Raw genomic sequence first — 13,619 nt, forward strand, 5'->3', positions numbered from 1 at the left:
ACCCCACAACCGGGCCAAAAGCTCAGCCCGGGCTGAAATTCGTCTTGTAATTGGGCCATAAGTCAAAACGTGGCTATTACGTACCATATGTACAAGTAGAATGCCAACTGCCACTTCATCCTTTCTCGTTATTTCAAGGAAGACAAAAGATTTTATGACTGAGAAAGATCTTTTAGCAAAGACATCCAAGTTATTTAACACGTCCGTACACTGATAAAAAATGTGGAAATCTCTATGTGTCGTAACTGTATGTTCATGTAGCTAAACAGGAATATGCTAGCTGCATCTTTCCAGTTATACTTAAATGTTTTCACACAAGTCTATAGCTAGGAGACGAAGATGCTACAACAAACTTAACTGTTAAATGTTAAAACACAAAATAACAAAACCCTATTGCGGATGTTTCGCTAGGCTATGAAAACATGAACTCATTTCCAGATGTTAAAGCTGAAAATAAAACAAACGATAGAGTTAGATTATACCGTAAAATCTTGTTCATACGCCCTGCGCTTATACAATCTCGTAAGGGGCCCTGTTTTGGATGGGCATATATCAGGAGGGGATTTGTTTCACTGAAGACCAAATTCAAAACTCTTACTTTAACTGTAACCTGTTCATACCAAAACAAGATCAGACTTGGATCTCAGTTCTTCTTCACAAGGTTAATTTAGGCTTCTCACTTCAAAGTCGTCTTGTTTTTTTTATATATCTTCTTCAAACATGAAACGCTTTCTTTAACAGTATTTGACGAGATAGTAAAAGATCACTGTTCCGTATTCAAGGGGTGTTTCCATAAAGATGGCGTTATAAGCGAAAGGGGGGAGAGGGGGGGGGGAGGGAAGGGAAGATAATAACCGGAATAAAAATTCTGTTCATTAACCGAGGTGAGTTATAGCTGGGATTTTGCGGTATGTATTTTGGCTCTTGCCATCGATGCAAACTAAATTTGGTGCTTCTTCTCGCAATTATTAATAGTAATAAATTGTTGTACTTTTAGCGCGACAGCTTGCACGGTCACAAAAGGAGACTGGAACTCGCTCACGAGCTAATGTCACGTAAGCTCATACGTCAGTTTTTGTTCGGTGTAGTTGTTGTTTAGCCGCCCTGTCTTTCATGGTTCCTGTGCTCTTCCTACCGGGTTCACCTCGCCGTTCAGGGATTACGTAGGCAAACGTTTAGTTTTTCTTATGTCAGTAGACCTGTGACTGTGCTGAGCACGTGCTCTCCTTCCCCCTTTCGTATAATTGAGGCTCTGGAAATGAGACTTGGAGAGTGTATAGTATGCCCCAAACTCTTTCCTTTCTGAGGAGCGATGGTCACGTCACTTCAGGCGAGAATTAAACCATAAATTTTTTCCACACAGCCACCTTCGTAGATTTCCGTCGATGTTCAGAATTGAAATCGTCCAAATTCATCAAAATTGTGTACATTTTAAAATATAGAAAAAAAAAACTTAAAATTTGCCATAAAAAGGAAAACAAAACAAAAAACAAATTGGAAAAGAAAGGAGTCAAAATCTTGTTGCCATGGAAACACCAAATAAATGTTAAATGTCAAATACCAAATGTTTGCAAGATGTAAATTTTAGGAAAAGGCCTTTTTTGATGGTGTTTGCCTTCATATCAAAAACTTTAGAAATATTCTTGTCCCCCGCCGAAATCCTAACCCCCCTCCCAACCAACTGAATAGGGATAAGCCTCTCGAAACAATATTGATTTGGTCGCTTTAATCAGAGCATTCACTTCCATTGCCAATAAGTATAAATAAAATTACTGCATGAGAGCAAAAGAACGATTCATTTACCTGACCGAGAGTAACATCCCCGTTGCCAGGATCAGTGAGGAAATCTTGGTGGTTACTGAAAATAAAAAGTAAGCGAAATTATTAAAAAAGAAGTCGTATTGGAGTTTTGCCCTCTGCAAAATGTAGTAACTGAACAACGTTATTACATTATTAGACTTTTTGGCGCCCTTCTTTGACTGCAAGAAACATTAAATCGTGCCGATGAAACTGCAACAAAACCTCTTTAAAACAACAGAATAGTGTGGTGGGCATTTGATAAAAACTAGGTCTAACCAACACAAATCCGTCTTACCGCTTGAATCGCAGTATGTTAGACATTCCTTGGTCTCCTTCGTTTTCTTAACATATTCACAGGTGTATTCGTCTTCTTTGGGCTTACACGTTCCCTCAATAACAATGGGTCCGGCACCCCCATCCGAACACTTCTTACACTCTCCGTCTTTAACTTTCCAATCCGAGAACTCTACACCTACAAGATATTAAATAAATGTAAATTAACGTTTGGTCTCATAGCAGTAGACAATACACTTTTTGGCAACTTTCAATAACAGTTAACCATCAGGTCCCAGTTGCTCGAAGCATGGTTAGCGCTAAGCCGGGTTAAATACCATAACAACCTATAGGATTTAATACCTCTTAACCAATGCTTAGCGCTAACCCACGCTTCGAGCAACTCAGCCCAGGTCAATAGCCCGAGAGAGAGAAAAAAAAGGTTAACTCTATGATCTATTGGAAACAAAGGCAAATGGACTGTCGCAAAAAAATGAGACGAATAAAAATGCAATTCATACTACAATGAGAGCAATGCAACCTGTTTGTTAAAGTCATTTATTTAGAAAACATATATGTGTGTATGTATGGGTTGTTACTTTTGTAAATTTTTCAGAGAAAAAGAAGAGGCGGTTAAGTCTATGCGCCTCGTTGTGTATCTATCACCTTATATCCAAAACGCGCTCGTGGAATAATTCTAAATATCCACTTGAATGATGTGTTCAATTATCTAACTTTTCTAAAAAATAATAATAATAATAATAATAATAATTCAAATCACTAACCTATCCATTCGAATTTGCCACTTTCTTTATCAACTTCAAGCATTCCAACCATGCCATTGTTCACACTTTTTAAGAAAACATCCTGGATGTATTCCCCACCAGCTTTCTCTACAATCAAGCAAACCTTGATCGACATCTGAATATTTCCCTCGTTCTTCTCGATCGACAGATCAGACACATCCACGTTGCTATATTTGTTGGTATCATTGTACAAGCTTTTAATCTGCAAGAAACAAAGTAACGCAATTTTTTTTAACTAAATCTTGTAAACAAAAGCGGTTTATGGCCTGGCGCTGAGTTTCCTACTTAAAGGCAATAAATCGTTGGATCAAAGACACTAAAAGTGCAAACTCCAATGCATAGGCTGTCTTTTAACTGTTTACATATCTATCTTTTAAAAAGATCAACAGTCAGCTTGTAGATCTCCTGTGTTTTGATGTAATAGGTTATTTAAAAAAAGGGTAAATAAACTTAAGGCACTTCTTCTTCTTCTTCAAGTCCAGAATAGATAAGGCCGTTTGTTTGTAAAGAAACTGTGGTGCTGCGTTGATAGGTGAGTAGAAACCACGAATATCTGGTTTTATCAAATGAGTTAATATTGGGTCATTTGGTCACCGTACTGAGATTCGAGAAATGAAGTTTCCAGCGTTAGTCCTTCGTCAGATCTGATTCGCTCTGACGCTGTGGAAAACATTAAGTTTAAGTCCATAGCGATTGACAAAGCATCCTTCTCGGCTAGTCTGTTCAACGTAGAAGGAAAACCGTGCAAGCACGTTGAAAGGTGAATGCTGTATATAAGGAAGCCTGAAAATAAAGATGAAGCTACTCACACTGTCAATGATCTTTTGCTCGAGGGCTTTGAATTCTGATGAGCTCTTGTCGGCGTATGACACATTCCAGGTAGGTTTTGTTATCACAACGCTGAGCTTGCCACACGCTGGGGAATGTGAAAGAAAATGCAGAAGTTAGTAACACAAGAAAGTAGCTATATATAGTTGAGTTTACTCTTTATTCACTTGATGTTCTAATTCTACGGGATTAAAATAAATGAAAACAACAGGAAAACTAAACTAACACGTTTTTTGTGTTAACAAGGATTTGAATTGGGTGATAACGGTTAAGGATCAGGATAATATAATATGCGGTTTTCATAAACTGGTCTAAGGAAATGGAAATAAAGAAAATCTCGCAATACAGATGTCTTACCGTGCTTCCATGTTATAGTACTTACTGTCTATGGGAACGTTTTACCCATTTTTTTGTGCGTTTTAGACAAAATTATACTTTTCCGTGGCCTTTCACGGTGGAAGGCCATCAGGAAGGACACAGGAAAAAATAAAGGCCCGTTTAAACGGTTTCAACATTTGCTTCAACATGTTGGGGGCGTTTGAACAAGTCGTTCAACATTGCTGAAAGTGTAAAAAAAAATGTTGAAAGTGAAAACTTGTTGAATCAAATTTAAATTGCTTTAAACATCGATTCAACATTTCTTTTGTTCTAGAAAATGTTGAATTGTGTTGAAACCGTTTGAACACTATACTCCCCTCAACCAACATCCGTACAACTTTTGGTCAACGAATGTTGTTCAAATATTGAAACCGTTTAAAATGGGCCTTAACCCTCGCTGAAACGTATTAAATCAGCAAAATGGTCGAGTACGCAACAGCTCTCACATCCTTCGAACAATTTATGAAAATCTTGAAAATATCCTTATATTTTCGTTGTAACTGTTTTTGCACAGTTAAAATCACTGTGACACAACACTGCTGATGTTTGGGTGGCGTTCTCTTTAGCCGTTTCCAGGCTCTCGGGGTACCACGGTAGACGCGAAGGAGCGCCGGGGCGAGAGGAAAGAAAACGATGGGGATCGGGAACCTGGAACGGGCTACGTTCTCTTACATTGAGCTTGGGCTAGCTGTGTTTAAATCGGCCTTTCAATGGGACTATGTTTCAGCTGAAAATAATGATATAGCTTGTGGAGAGGTCAGTCATAATTTGTCACACGCTCCCACGACTTAATATAAACAAATGTTGTCGAAGTAGACTTAGCTTCGGAGTCTCTCTTAAAATTATTGTTATTAGCAGTAGTAGTAGTAGTGACTAATTACGCACGCGCCGGACATGATGGCCAGGATTGGGACGTCAAGATGCTTCTGTGACGTTTCAAGGTAGAACCGACATACAACCTCCTTTCTCGATTTCTCGCGCTTAGGAACATGCACAACGACTGATTAGGGAGCGTCTCCTTCGTCGACGCAATAGTTACAACTACATGAGCAGCCTTGTACATTCGACAATTTCCGTATTCTCGATTGTTCGACGAAAAGTTTCCACTCTTTCCTTGGCAGGTCTCCATGTTCAAAATTTTGAACATCTTGTCATAAAACAGTTGTTCATCCCTTCTCCTGTGCATAATCAGTCCAGAATGCTAAATTAAGTTCCAATGCTTTCAAGGGGACTGTTAAATACTATGGCAAATCGTTCGGCTAGCTTATGCTTGGTACACGACGTCTTTGCAATTTGAAGTGTATGATGAAATGGCACATGATGAACAATATACGCCCCTAATACAATTAAGTGTACCTTGTTGCAGAGAAGGAAGACTATCGATTTATTTATTATTTATTTATTTATTTCTCTATCTATCTATCTATCTATCTATCTATCTATCTATCTATCTATCTATCTATCTATCTATCTATCTATCTATTTATTTATTTATTTATTTATTTATTTATTTATTTATTTATTTCTACTTACTCTTGCTTGCAGTTGTCGGTGGTGGTGTCGTTGGGGCTAATTTAACAGAAAATAACAAAAGACCGTTAAAAAAAGTGCCTCAAACCAAACTACATGTTCCTTGAGTACTGGCTTTGGGGGTTTTATTCTCACAGCACACATAAGTGCACCGTCTTCAAGACAGCTCTACATAATCAACATTTCCAAGATATTAAAGACGACTTTAAACAATCCAGTTTCATATTTCCATGTGCACAACGAGGATATCATGATCAGTCAAATTTCTTCTTAGCAGTCTTTCTGGTAATAGGGAAAGCTATTCAGGAGTGTAGTAAACCAAGACTAGAAAAACTAGCTTTTCAGTCTTTGAACAAGTTACAGTCAATTCAAGACACGCATGACCGGTATTTTTGAAATTTGAACGAAGTTTTGAAATTTATTTGTCAGTTCATCGCCAACGAGATTTCAGAAGTTCCCGTAGAAATTTCCCTAGTTTATTGACGGTATAAAGCTAGGAATTTTTCTTTACATTACAGCATTTTAAAGTATTTCAAGAACAACAATTACTTACTTACTTATCCTCTTTGGGCCCACGTGGACTCTTAAGGCCGGAAGAACAACAATTGTTTCCCAAGTATTTTAAATCTTTTTTTTCGGATAATGCGTCTTTTTCACGAAGATTTCCACACAAATGTTGAACATTCCATTCAAATACCGGACATTACAAAGCGGTGAGGGTAAGAGGCGGAAAGAGTTTGCGGAATGGTATGTGAAATGGCGTGCGGAATGGCATAATTATGCGAAATACGATTTACGTGGGGAATAAATTAACTGAAGAGCGCATCCTGTTTTCGCGCCAATTTTATAAGAGCAGCAGTTTTCTCGGTGTTGCGGACTATTAAACAACCAAACAACAGATCGAGGATTAGAAAATATACGCCTGGGATAGAACATGTCTGATCGCTGGTTAGGAAGTGACAGTGAAGAAATCGATGAAGTTTCGCATTCAGGGAACTAAGAATAAATTAAATTTCTAGTTGACAAAAAGAACGTGGCAGCGAGTAGCCTAGACGAAAAGCAACACCAGACTGGAGAAATAACATCAGTCTAAGGCCAAAACTATTATGTGAGAAATTTTAAATTTAAACTCGGTCATTTTATTAGACTCTTTGACGGTTACAATTTGTACAACTCATGGGAAAAATATGTTCTACTTTTTCTCACCTTACATTTTCATCGAGCGACGAGTACGCAAGTCACTGTTGAGCTGCTGAGCTAGCTACCTAGCTATTTAATACGGCGATTCAGGTAGCTATAGTTCAGTTACGCGTTATCGAACTAAACATATCCGTCTTTAATTAAGGTCTTTCAGTAAAGCGAAAAAGCCCTAGAGCAAAAAAGCAGATGACAAGTATGGTGTCTAATTATCGACACTGGTTGTTTGAAAGGTTGTGAAACTATTCTTATCACAAAAGCATTTTGGTCAAATTGTTGTTCATTTTCCCGCTCATCAGTAAATGAATCATCGAGAGCATACAGGGTATGAGAATTGATCTTTTACCGAGGGTTAAAAAAAAAAAGAAAAAAAGGTTTATTATTTGCCCTTAGTAAAGGATCAATCTTTTTCCTGAGAAGACTTCACGCTGCCACGTTATTTTTGTCAACCGAAGTCGCATGGAGTAAAGTGAACATGAAATTTAATTTACTACGGATTTACTCATAGTTCCTTGAATGCGAAAACTTTAAACAGTTTTCATCGCTTTGTTTACCCTCACTTCTTCCAAATCAACATTCAGACGATCAAATCCTCGAATTGTTGTTAATATTTAGCAAGAGTCCGCAGCATCAAAAAAGCTGCTGCTCTTATAAAATTGGCGCGAAAACATGACGCGCTCTTCAGTTAATTTATTTCCCGCGTAAATCGTATTTCGCATAATTATGCCATTCCGCACGCCATTCCACATACCATTCCGCAAACTCTTTCAGCCTTTTACCCTCACCGATTACAAAGATATAGATGTACCAATTACTTGCTCTTGACGGATAGGCGACAGTTCTATATAGGATGTAGGCTTAATTTTTAACACTTCTGTATGTTCTGCTCAGTCTAAGTTGTCATCCTGGTGTGTTTACGCTTGCTGTGTTTATGCGTGCCTTTCAGTTAACTCGTCCGTCGAAGGCTCCATGGAAAGAGGTTATGAATTTAGACGAAGCACTAAAATCCAGTCCCGAACATTACTTTTCTCAAATGATTTGATTTTTAGGCGCACATTATTAACCTAGAAGGATGCCATACAACCTTTCTGGTTCAGCCAGGGTAAAGTTAGCCTCCAACGCAGACGTTCTTAGGGGTTCGTCACGCGTTCCTCCCCCACGAAGGAACGCGTGACGAGCCCCTAAGAACGTCTGCGTGGGAGGCTAGGGTGAAGTCCTAGCATCGCTCTATGCTTAAATGTTTCTAGGAAATGTGATATAAACAATATAACGTTTTTAGGCGCAGATTATAAACCTAGGAAGATGTTATATATCCTTTCTGCTTCATCCAGGTTAAAAAATATACATATACTCACCGCTACAATTCTTTCCAGTATAACCAGCAGGACAGTTGCAAGTATAATCATCTACAGCGTCTGTGCAATTTCCTCCATTTTCGCAAGGCCGATTAGCACAGTCGTCAATATCTGACAACAAAGTAGTATGCATAGTCTTAAAACGACTTTACTACAATGATAGTATAACAAAATCCTACAAACCCGAAAGCCGCGGCATGAATGTGTGGTAAGGTAGTATTTCCTGGTAGTCTTTCCTACTACACTCCTAGATATATTTCTTTATATTTTTACATTGATGTTTGAAATAAGCCATAAATCAAAAAGATAAAAATACACTTCCTCAGGAGTTGCACTTCCGTGAACTGGCATTTTACAGTTTCCTGTACAAAAATTGTAGACTAAAGTAATGCATCAATCATACAAAATAATTCAAGAAGTAAAATTTATACTCACCGCTACAATTCTTTCCAGTAAAACCAGCAGTACAGTTGCAAGTATAATTATTTGCCGCACCGGAATCGAGAATGCAAGTTCCATTATTCTGGCACGGCTGACCAGAGCAGTCGGCATCAACACCTGACAACAAACAAAGATGCATTGCCATAAAATGACTTTGTAATTACCTGAAGCAAATAAATTCATCACGAGCCTTAACATAGGCTCGATTTCCGCCGCTCACTCGGGTCCGGGATTTCCTCCCCGAAGATGAAAAACTGACTGACCTTCTTTTTAAACAATATTTTATTTGCAAAATAAACAACAAGAACAGACACTAATTCTGTGAGGAAAAGGGGTAATGAGCTTCTGACCGGAATAATTCAAGGTCACTGGGAAACGAAATAATAAGGTTTTCTTGACTGGGAAAATAATAGCGTGACGTAATGAGAAATAACGAGCTTTTCTTCTAACTGGAATAATTATGAAATCATGGAGATCTTACAGCAGGAATAATGGAATAAAAAGCCCATCATAATTTCGCTTCAGTCCCCGATTTTCCGGCGTCCGAGTTTGTGTTTACATGAAAACTTGAACAACCAGAGTCAATGAGGTCGTCTCGCGCAGGTCACAGAGTAATAATCGTCGGTCCCAAGATATTGAACCACACGCAAAGTTACAGCGAGAAAAATGGCCATAGACAAACAAATAAAAAATACAAGTTTCTTCAAATATTTGTTTGGAAAACACGGGTCCTCAGAATGAAGACAGAAAAGCGGTTAACATCAACACAGAATTTAATCGTACCATATATATGGCCAAATTATAATTGTTTGGCGGGTACAGGCCGCCGCGATTTTTCCGGAGGGGTGGGGGCGCAACTGTACACAGGCTAGCTTCAATAATACTTCCAGTTGGCATTCATATACGAGATTAAATATTTCCACGCTTTGCATGCAAATGATATGCCGTTACAGGAGAAGCCTCGGACTTCAATGCAGTTAGAATCCGTCTAGACAAGGTAAACATTGATCTGTCAGCGTCATTCCAGAATGAATTAGAGAAGTAAATTCTGGTAGTAAAGAATACGTGCTTTAAGCACGATAACCTGAACGATAGCTCGACCCGTGCTTAGGCTACAAATGAGGTGCGGTGATACGAAAATATCGACCTCAAAAAAATATCGATAGTGAAAATGCCGATAAGGACAAAAACTTAAGCTTATGCTTTCTAATGACGAGGTCGGGAAGGCTGCCAGTTCAATCCTGTGTCTTGATAAGTTTCACGGAAAAGTAGCTGTGCAAAGGATAGGCGACAGTTCTATATAGGATGTAGGCTTAATTTTTAACACTTCTGTATGTTCTGCTCAGTCTAAGTTGTCATCCTGGTGTGTTTACGCTTGCTGTGTTTATGCGTGCCTTTCAGTTAACTCGTTTTCTTAATTCGGACGACAGGTGAACTTTACACGCCAAAGTAGAAATACAAGTAAATAGCTACAGAAAAAAGAAAACATTCCTGACCTTGCACAGTGAAAGCCACCAATATAAGTAATATCGAAATCATCAGCACTGGTCCAGAAGACATCTTTGCAGTAAGGATTGTTGAGGATTATTGTAAAGCCGAGCGATCGAACGCGGAAGCTCAATACAAAGTTCAACTGAAAGTGAAACTCAGCATGTGACATCGATCAGCGTTTGTTTAATCTGGCAAAGTTTGATAATGTTTTGTTTCCTGTTTATCCGTTTCTATGCAACTTTATCATTTAAAGTGTATGGAAGCAATTTTTTTTATGTTTGATTGCGCAATTAATTTGAACTTTCCATACATTTGTCTGTAAATCGAACCAGCTGTGAACTGCTCTAAAAATAGCTCGCGGGAAAAAAAATAAAGGGAAATGTATTGAAAGTTCAAAACAGGACTGGACGTTATCTGGCACAGCTACATCCCTCCAAGTTGTTTCTTAAAATCCTTTTCTTAGTGCCAAAAGTTTCCAATTCATGAATTTTTCAGAAGCGATGTTTTATAAAAATTATTTGACATCGGATTTTCATACAAAAACTGTTATTTCAAGCCTGTTTGCCTACTCGTCAAAATGGCGTCGAAAACCTTGATAAGGCCTATTCAGGTATTTATCTGATGGTCTCCTTAAATATACAGAAAGAATCAGCTTCGTCGCTGATGTTTATCTCTGCTAAACTACCTAAATTTTCTATTTGATCTGGACATATCTGTTATATACAATCAAACCGCTGATAATAGGGGCGACGGGCTCTGTATAATAAAAACGTACGTATTCCAGTAACAACTCGAAATGTAGTATTTTCAGGAATACTGGAACGCGGAACACCGGAATATCCCGGAACATCACGGAACACCCCAAAATCCCGGAAAATCCCACCAAGAAAACCCGGAACATCCCGCCAAAACCCGGGACACCCCCGAGAAAACCCGTAACAGCGCAAAATCTCTAAGAACAAAAGACTCAGAACACGTGTGAAAATAGGGAACGTAAAGAAATATGAAAAATGAGAAACCTGAATAGGAACAATTTAAAATACCTACACGAGACGTTCAATTATACTTCACCATTTGTTGCCTTCTTTAATGACACAACGCTTTTGTGCCGCCGTCATGGCAAATCGGGACCAAGCCTTTATTATATATAAACTATCAATATATTAGAAAATTATACAGATTGCAGTAATTACTTATCTTATCTAATTCAGTAAATAATGATTAAAATCAAGTTTCGCGTTTTAAAAGTACAGTTTTGTAGACCGACAGTTAACAAACTACTCAGAACTCTCTGGCACATTTGTTGAATTCGTGAATGGAAAGAAGACGGTGCAGTGGTAGCTTGAGAACGAGGCTGGGACACACAAGACTGGCGGGCTGTCAAATGATCTCAGCGACAAGAAATTCTGTATTGCTACTTTTTTCGTTAAAAAGTTAGAAATTGATTTTGTATTTTAATATTATTCAGTTTGTCCCTTCACAAAAGCAACACGGTTGCATTTTTTGAAAGCACAATAGAACACGCAGGTGCACATGTAAGATTTGTTGTCAGACTGACTGAATGTAACAAGTATTTACATTATATTGCGTGCTATTTTTCATTGAATTTGCCCTTTATCCCTTATGCTATTCAATTTAGCGTCATGAAGCACCAGCAGTATTCCCACCTAGGTTCTTATTAAGGTATTTATTTCTTTTTTAAATGATGCTTCTTGGGGAGGGAGTTCGAGCATCGTGAATGATGTTATTATATTGTTTCTGTGAAGGGTGGTTTATTTTAGGAGAAGTATGAAGATAATAGACACAACCCAAATGCCTTCTTTATTTGATTTAATTTTCAGATTACACGGCTGTTAATTAATTTAAACGTTTATTACTATCTTTTTATTGTGCTCTTCACAATGCAAAAGCAAAATAGGTTTTTCCATTTCTCGGAAGAATGTCTTACATTACTGAGTATTTTGCATTTTACCGATTCAAAGCAAAATATATTTTTAGTCAGTTTCACAAATAGCTATTTTGAGAACTATACCTGATGTTAGTTCCTGCAAGAGAGGATAGACTGCGAGCCGTCCCTTTTTCAGTCAGTAGGCATCGAGACTTGGCAGGATTGGAGACGGAGTGAACGAGTCGAGAGGGGAACTGAAGAGAGGCGGTATTTTCCCCTCCCCACCGCCGTTTTCCTCATTTACTCGCTCATATAAATATGCCCGCAGAAAAAATAATAAAATATTTATATTTTCGAGATTGTGAAGATTGTAAAATTTTCGACATTGTGATAGTGTTAAATTAGGACAACTTTTCGAGGCTTCTGCCTCTTCATCAGGGGTTCGGTTTCATAGCTTATTTCGCACGCGCGATGCGTGGAGGTATTCTGAGTATTTTACAAACACATTCTGAGGTGTTTCTAGCTTTCTGGGAGGTGTTCCGTATTTCCATGGGGGGTGTTCCGGATTTTGGGGGGATGTTCTAGGTTTTCTTGGTGGGTGTTCCATGATGTTCCAGGATGTTCCAGTGTTCCTGAAAATACTGCATGCCAACCAACTCGGCATATTTTGTTTCTTTTCTTTATGGTGAAGCAGCCATTCACGGTTTATGTCTGATTACCGGATCAGACAATACCAGGTTGGGTTGGGTTCGTTCAGTTTAAGGAAACCATTCGGAAGAATAATCGAGAAAAACGTTAGTTGAAACTTAAAAATTTTGGTTTAACTAGGCCAACAAGGCGCATAAAATGGGAGTATTAAAGACATGTTCTCTTCTGAACCCGTCAACTGAAAACTTGTTTGAATCGCGCTATTAGTTAGCAGTCCTTTTCTTTCAGTATGATCGGCTCTAATCCTTTTAAACACTAATCCATACATTCAAATAAATGTTGAAATCGTACGTAGCATTGCTCAGCTCTAACACGAAAAGTCAGCATCAGGAGCTGGGGGGAGGGGGAGGCCTATATTATTTAATATTGTTACTATTATTATTATTATTATTATTATTATTATTATTATTATTATTATTATTATTATTAATATTATTATTATTATTATTATTATTATTATTATTATTATTATTGTTATTATTATTATTATTATTATTATTATTATTATTATTATTATTATTATTATTATTATTATTATTATTATTATTATTATTATTATTATTATTATTATTATTAGAGGACATAAACAGGAGCAGTCTGACTCTACCCGTGCAAAACTTTTAACATTGAATAATCGGCTCTCCCAATCTTTATTCCATACCCAGACTTATGTTCATAATACTTTCCCGCGGTGTTTTTTTTTTTTTTTGTTGTTGTTTTTTTCTTTTTTTTTTTTTTTCGAAAATAGAGCTATAATTATTTTCATAAATACCGTACTTTATACATCGTACTTTACTGTCATGACGACGACGGAACGTATTCCGCTACTAATTTCGCTGGTGTTTATTTTAAAATGTCTCTCCGATACTTTTTTTTTTTTTAACAAATTAACCCCTTCAATACATACATACATACATACATACA

The 13,619-nt window shown here is 37.6% G+C and overlaps 1 protein-coding gene across 1 annotated transcript in view; it reads right to left on the bottom strand.

The window, feature by feature from the left end:
- LOC146476243 (uncharacterized) overlaps positions 1-10,300 on the bottom strand; it is a 49,555-nt gene extending 39,255 nt beyond the window's left edge. Inside the window, exons 1-3 of the mRNA XM_085114780.1 lie at positions 10,105-10,300; positions 8,603-8,725; positions 8,168-8,278 (exon numbers count right to left, since the gene is read on the bottom strand). Coding sequence (XP_084970906.1) covers positions 8,168-8,278; positions 8,603-8,725; positions 10,105-10,168 — 298 coding nt within the window. The 5' untranslated portion in view covers positions 10,169-10,300. The remainder of the gene's footprint in view (positions 1-8,167; positions 8,279-8,602; positions 8,726-10,104) is intronic.
- Positions 10,301-13,619: the final 3,319 nt, after the last annotated feature.

This window comes from Pavona decussata, unplaced genomic scaffold (assembly GCF_977016875.1).
Source record: "Pavona decussata unplaced genomic scaffold, jaPavDecu1.1 SCAFFOLD_78, whole genome shotgun sequence".
Taxonomy (NCBI): domain Eukaryota; kingdom Metazoa; phylum Cnidaria; class Anthozoa; order Scleractinia; family Agariciidae; genus Pavona; species Pavona decussata.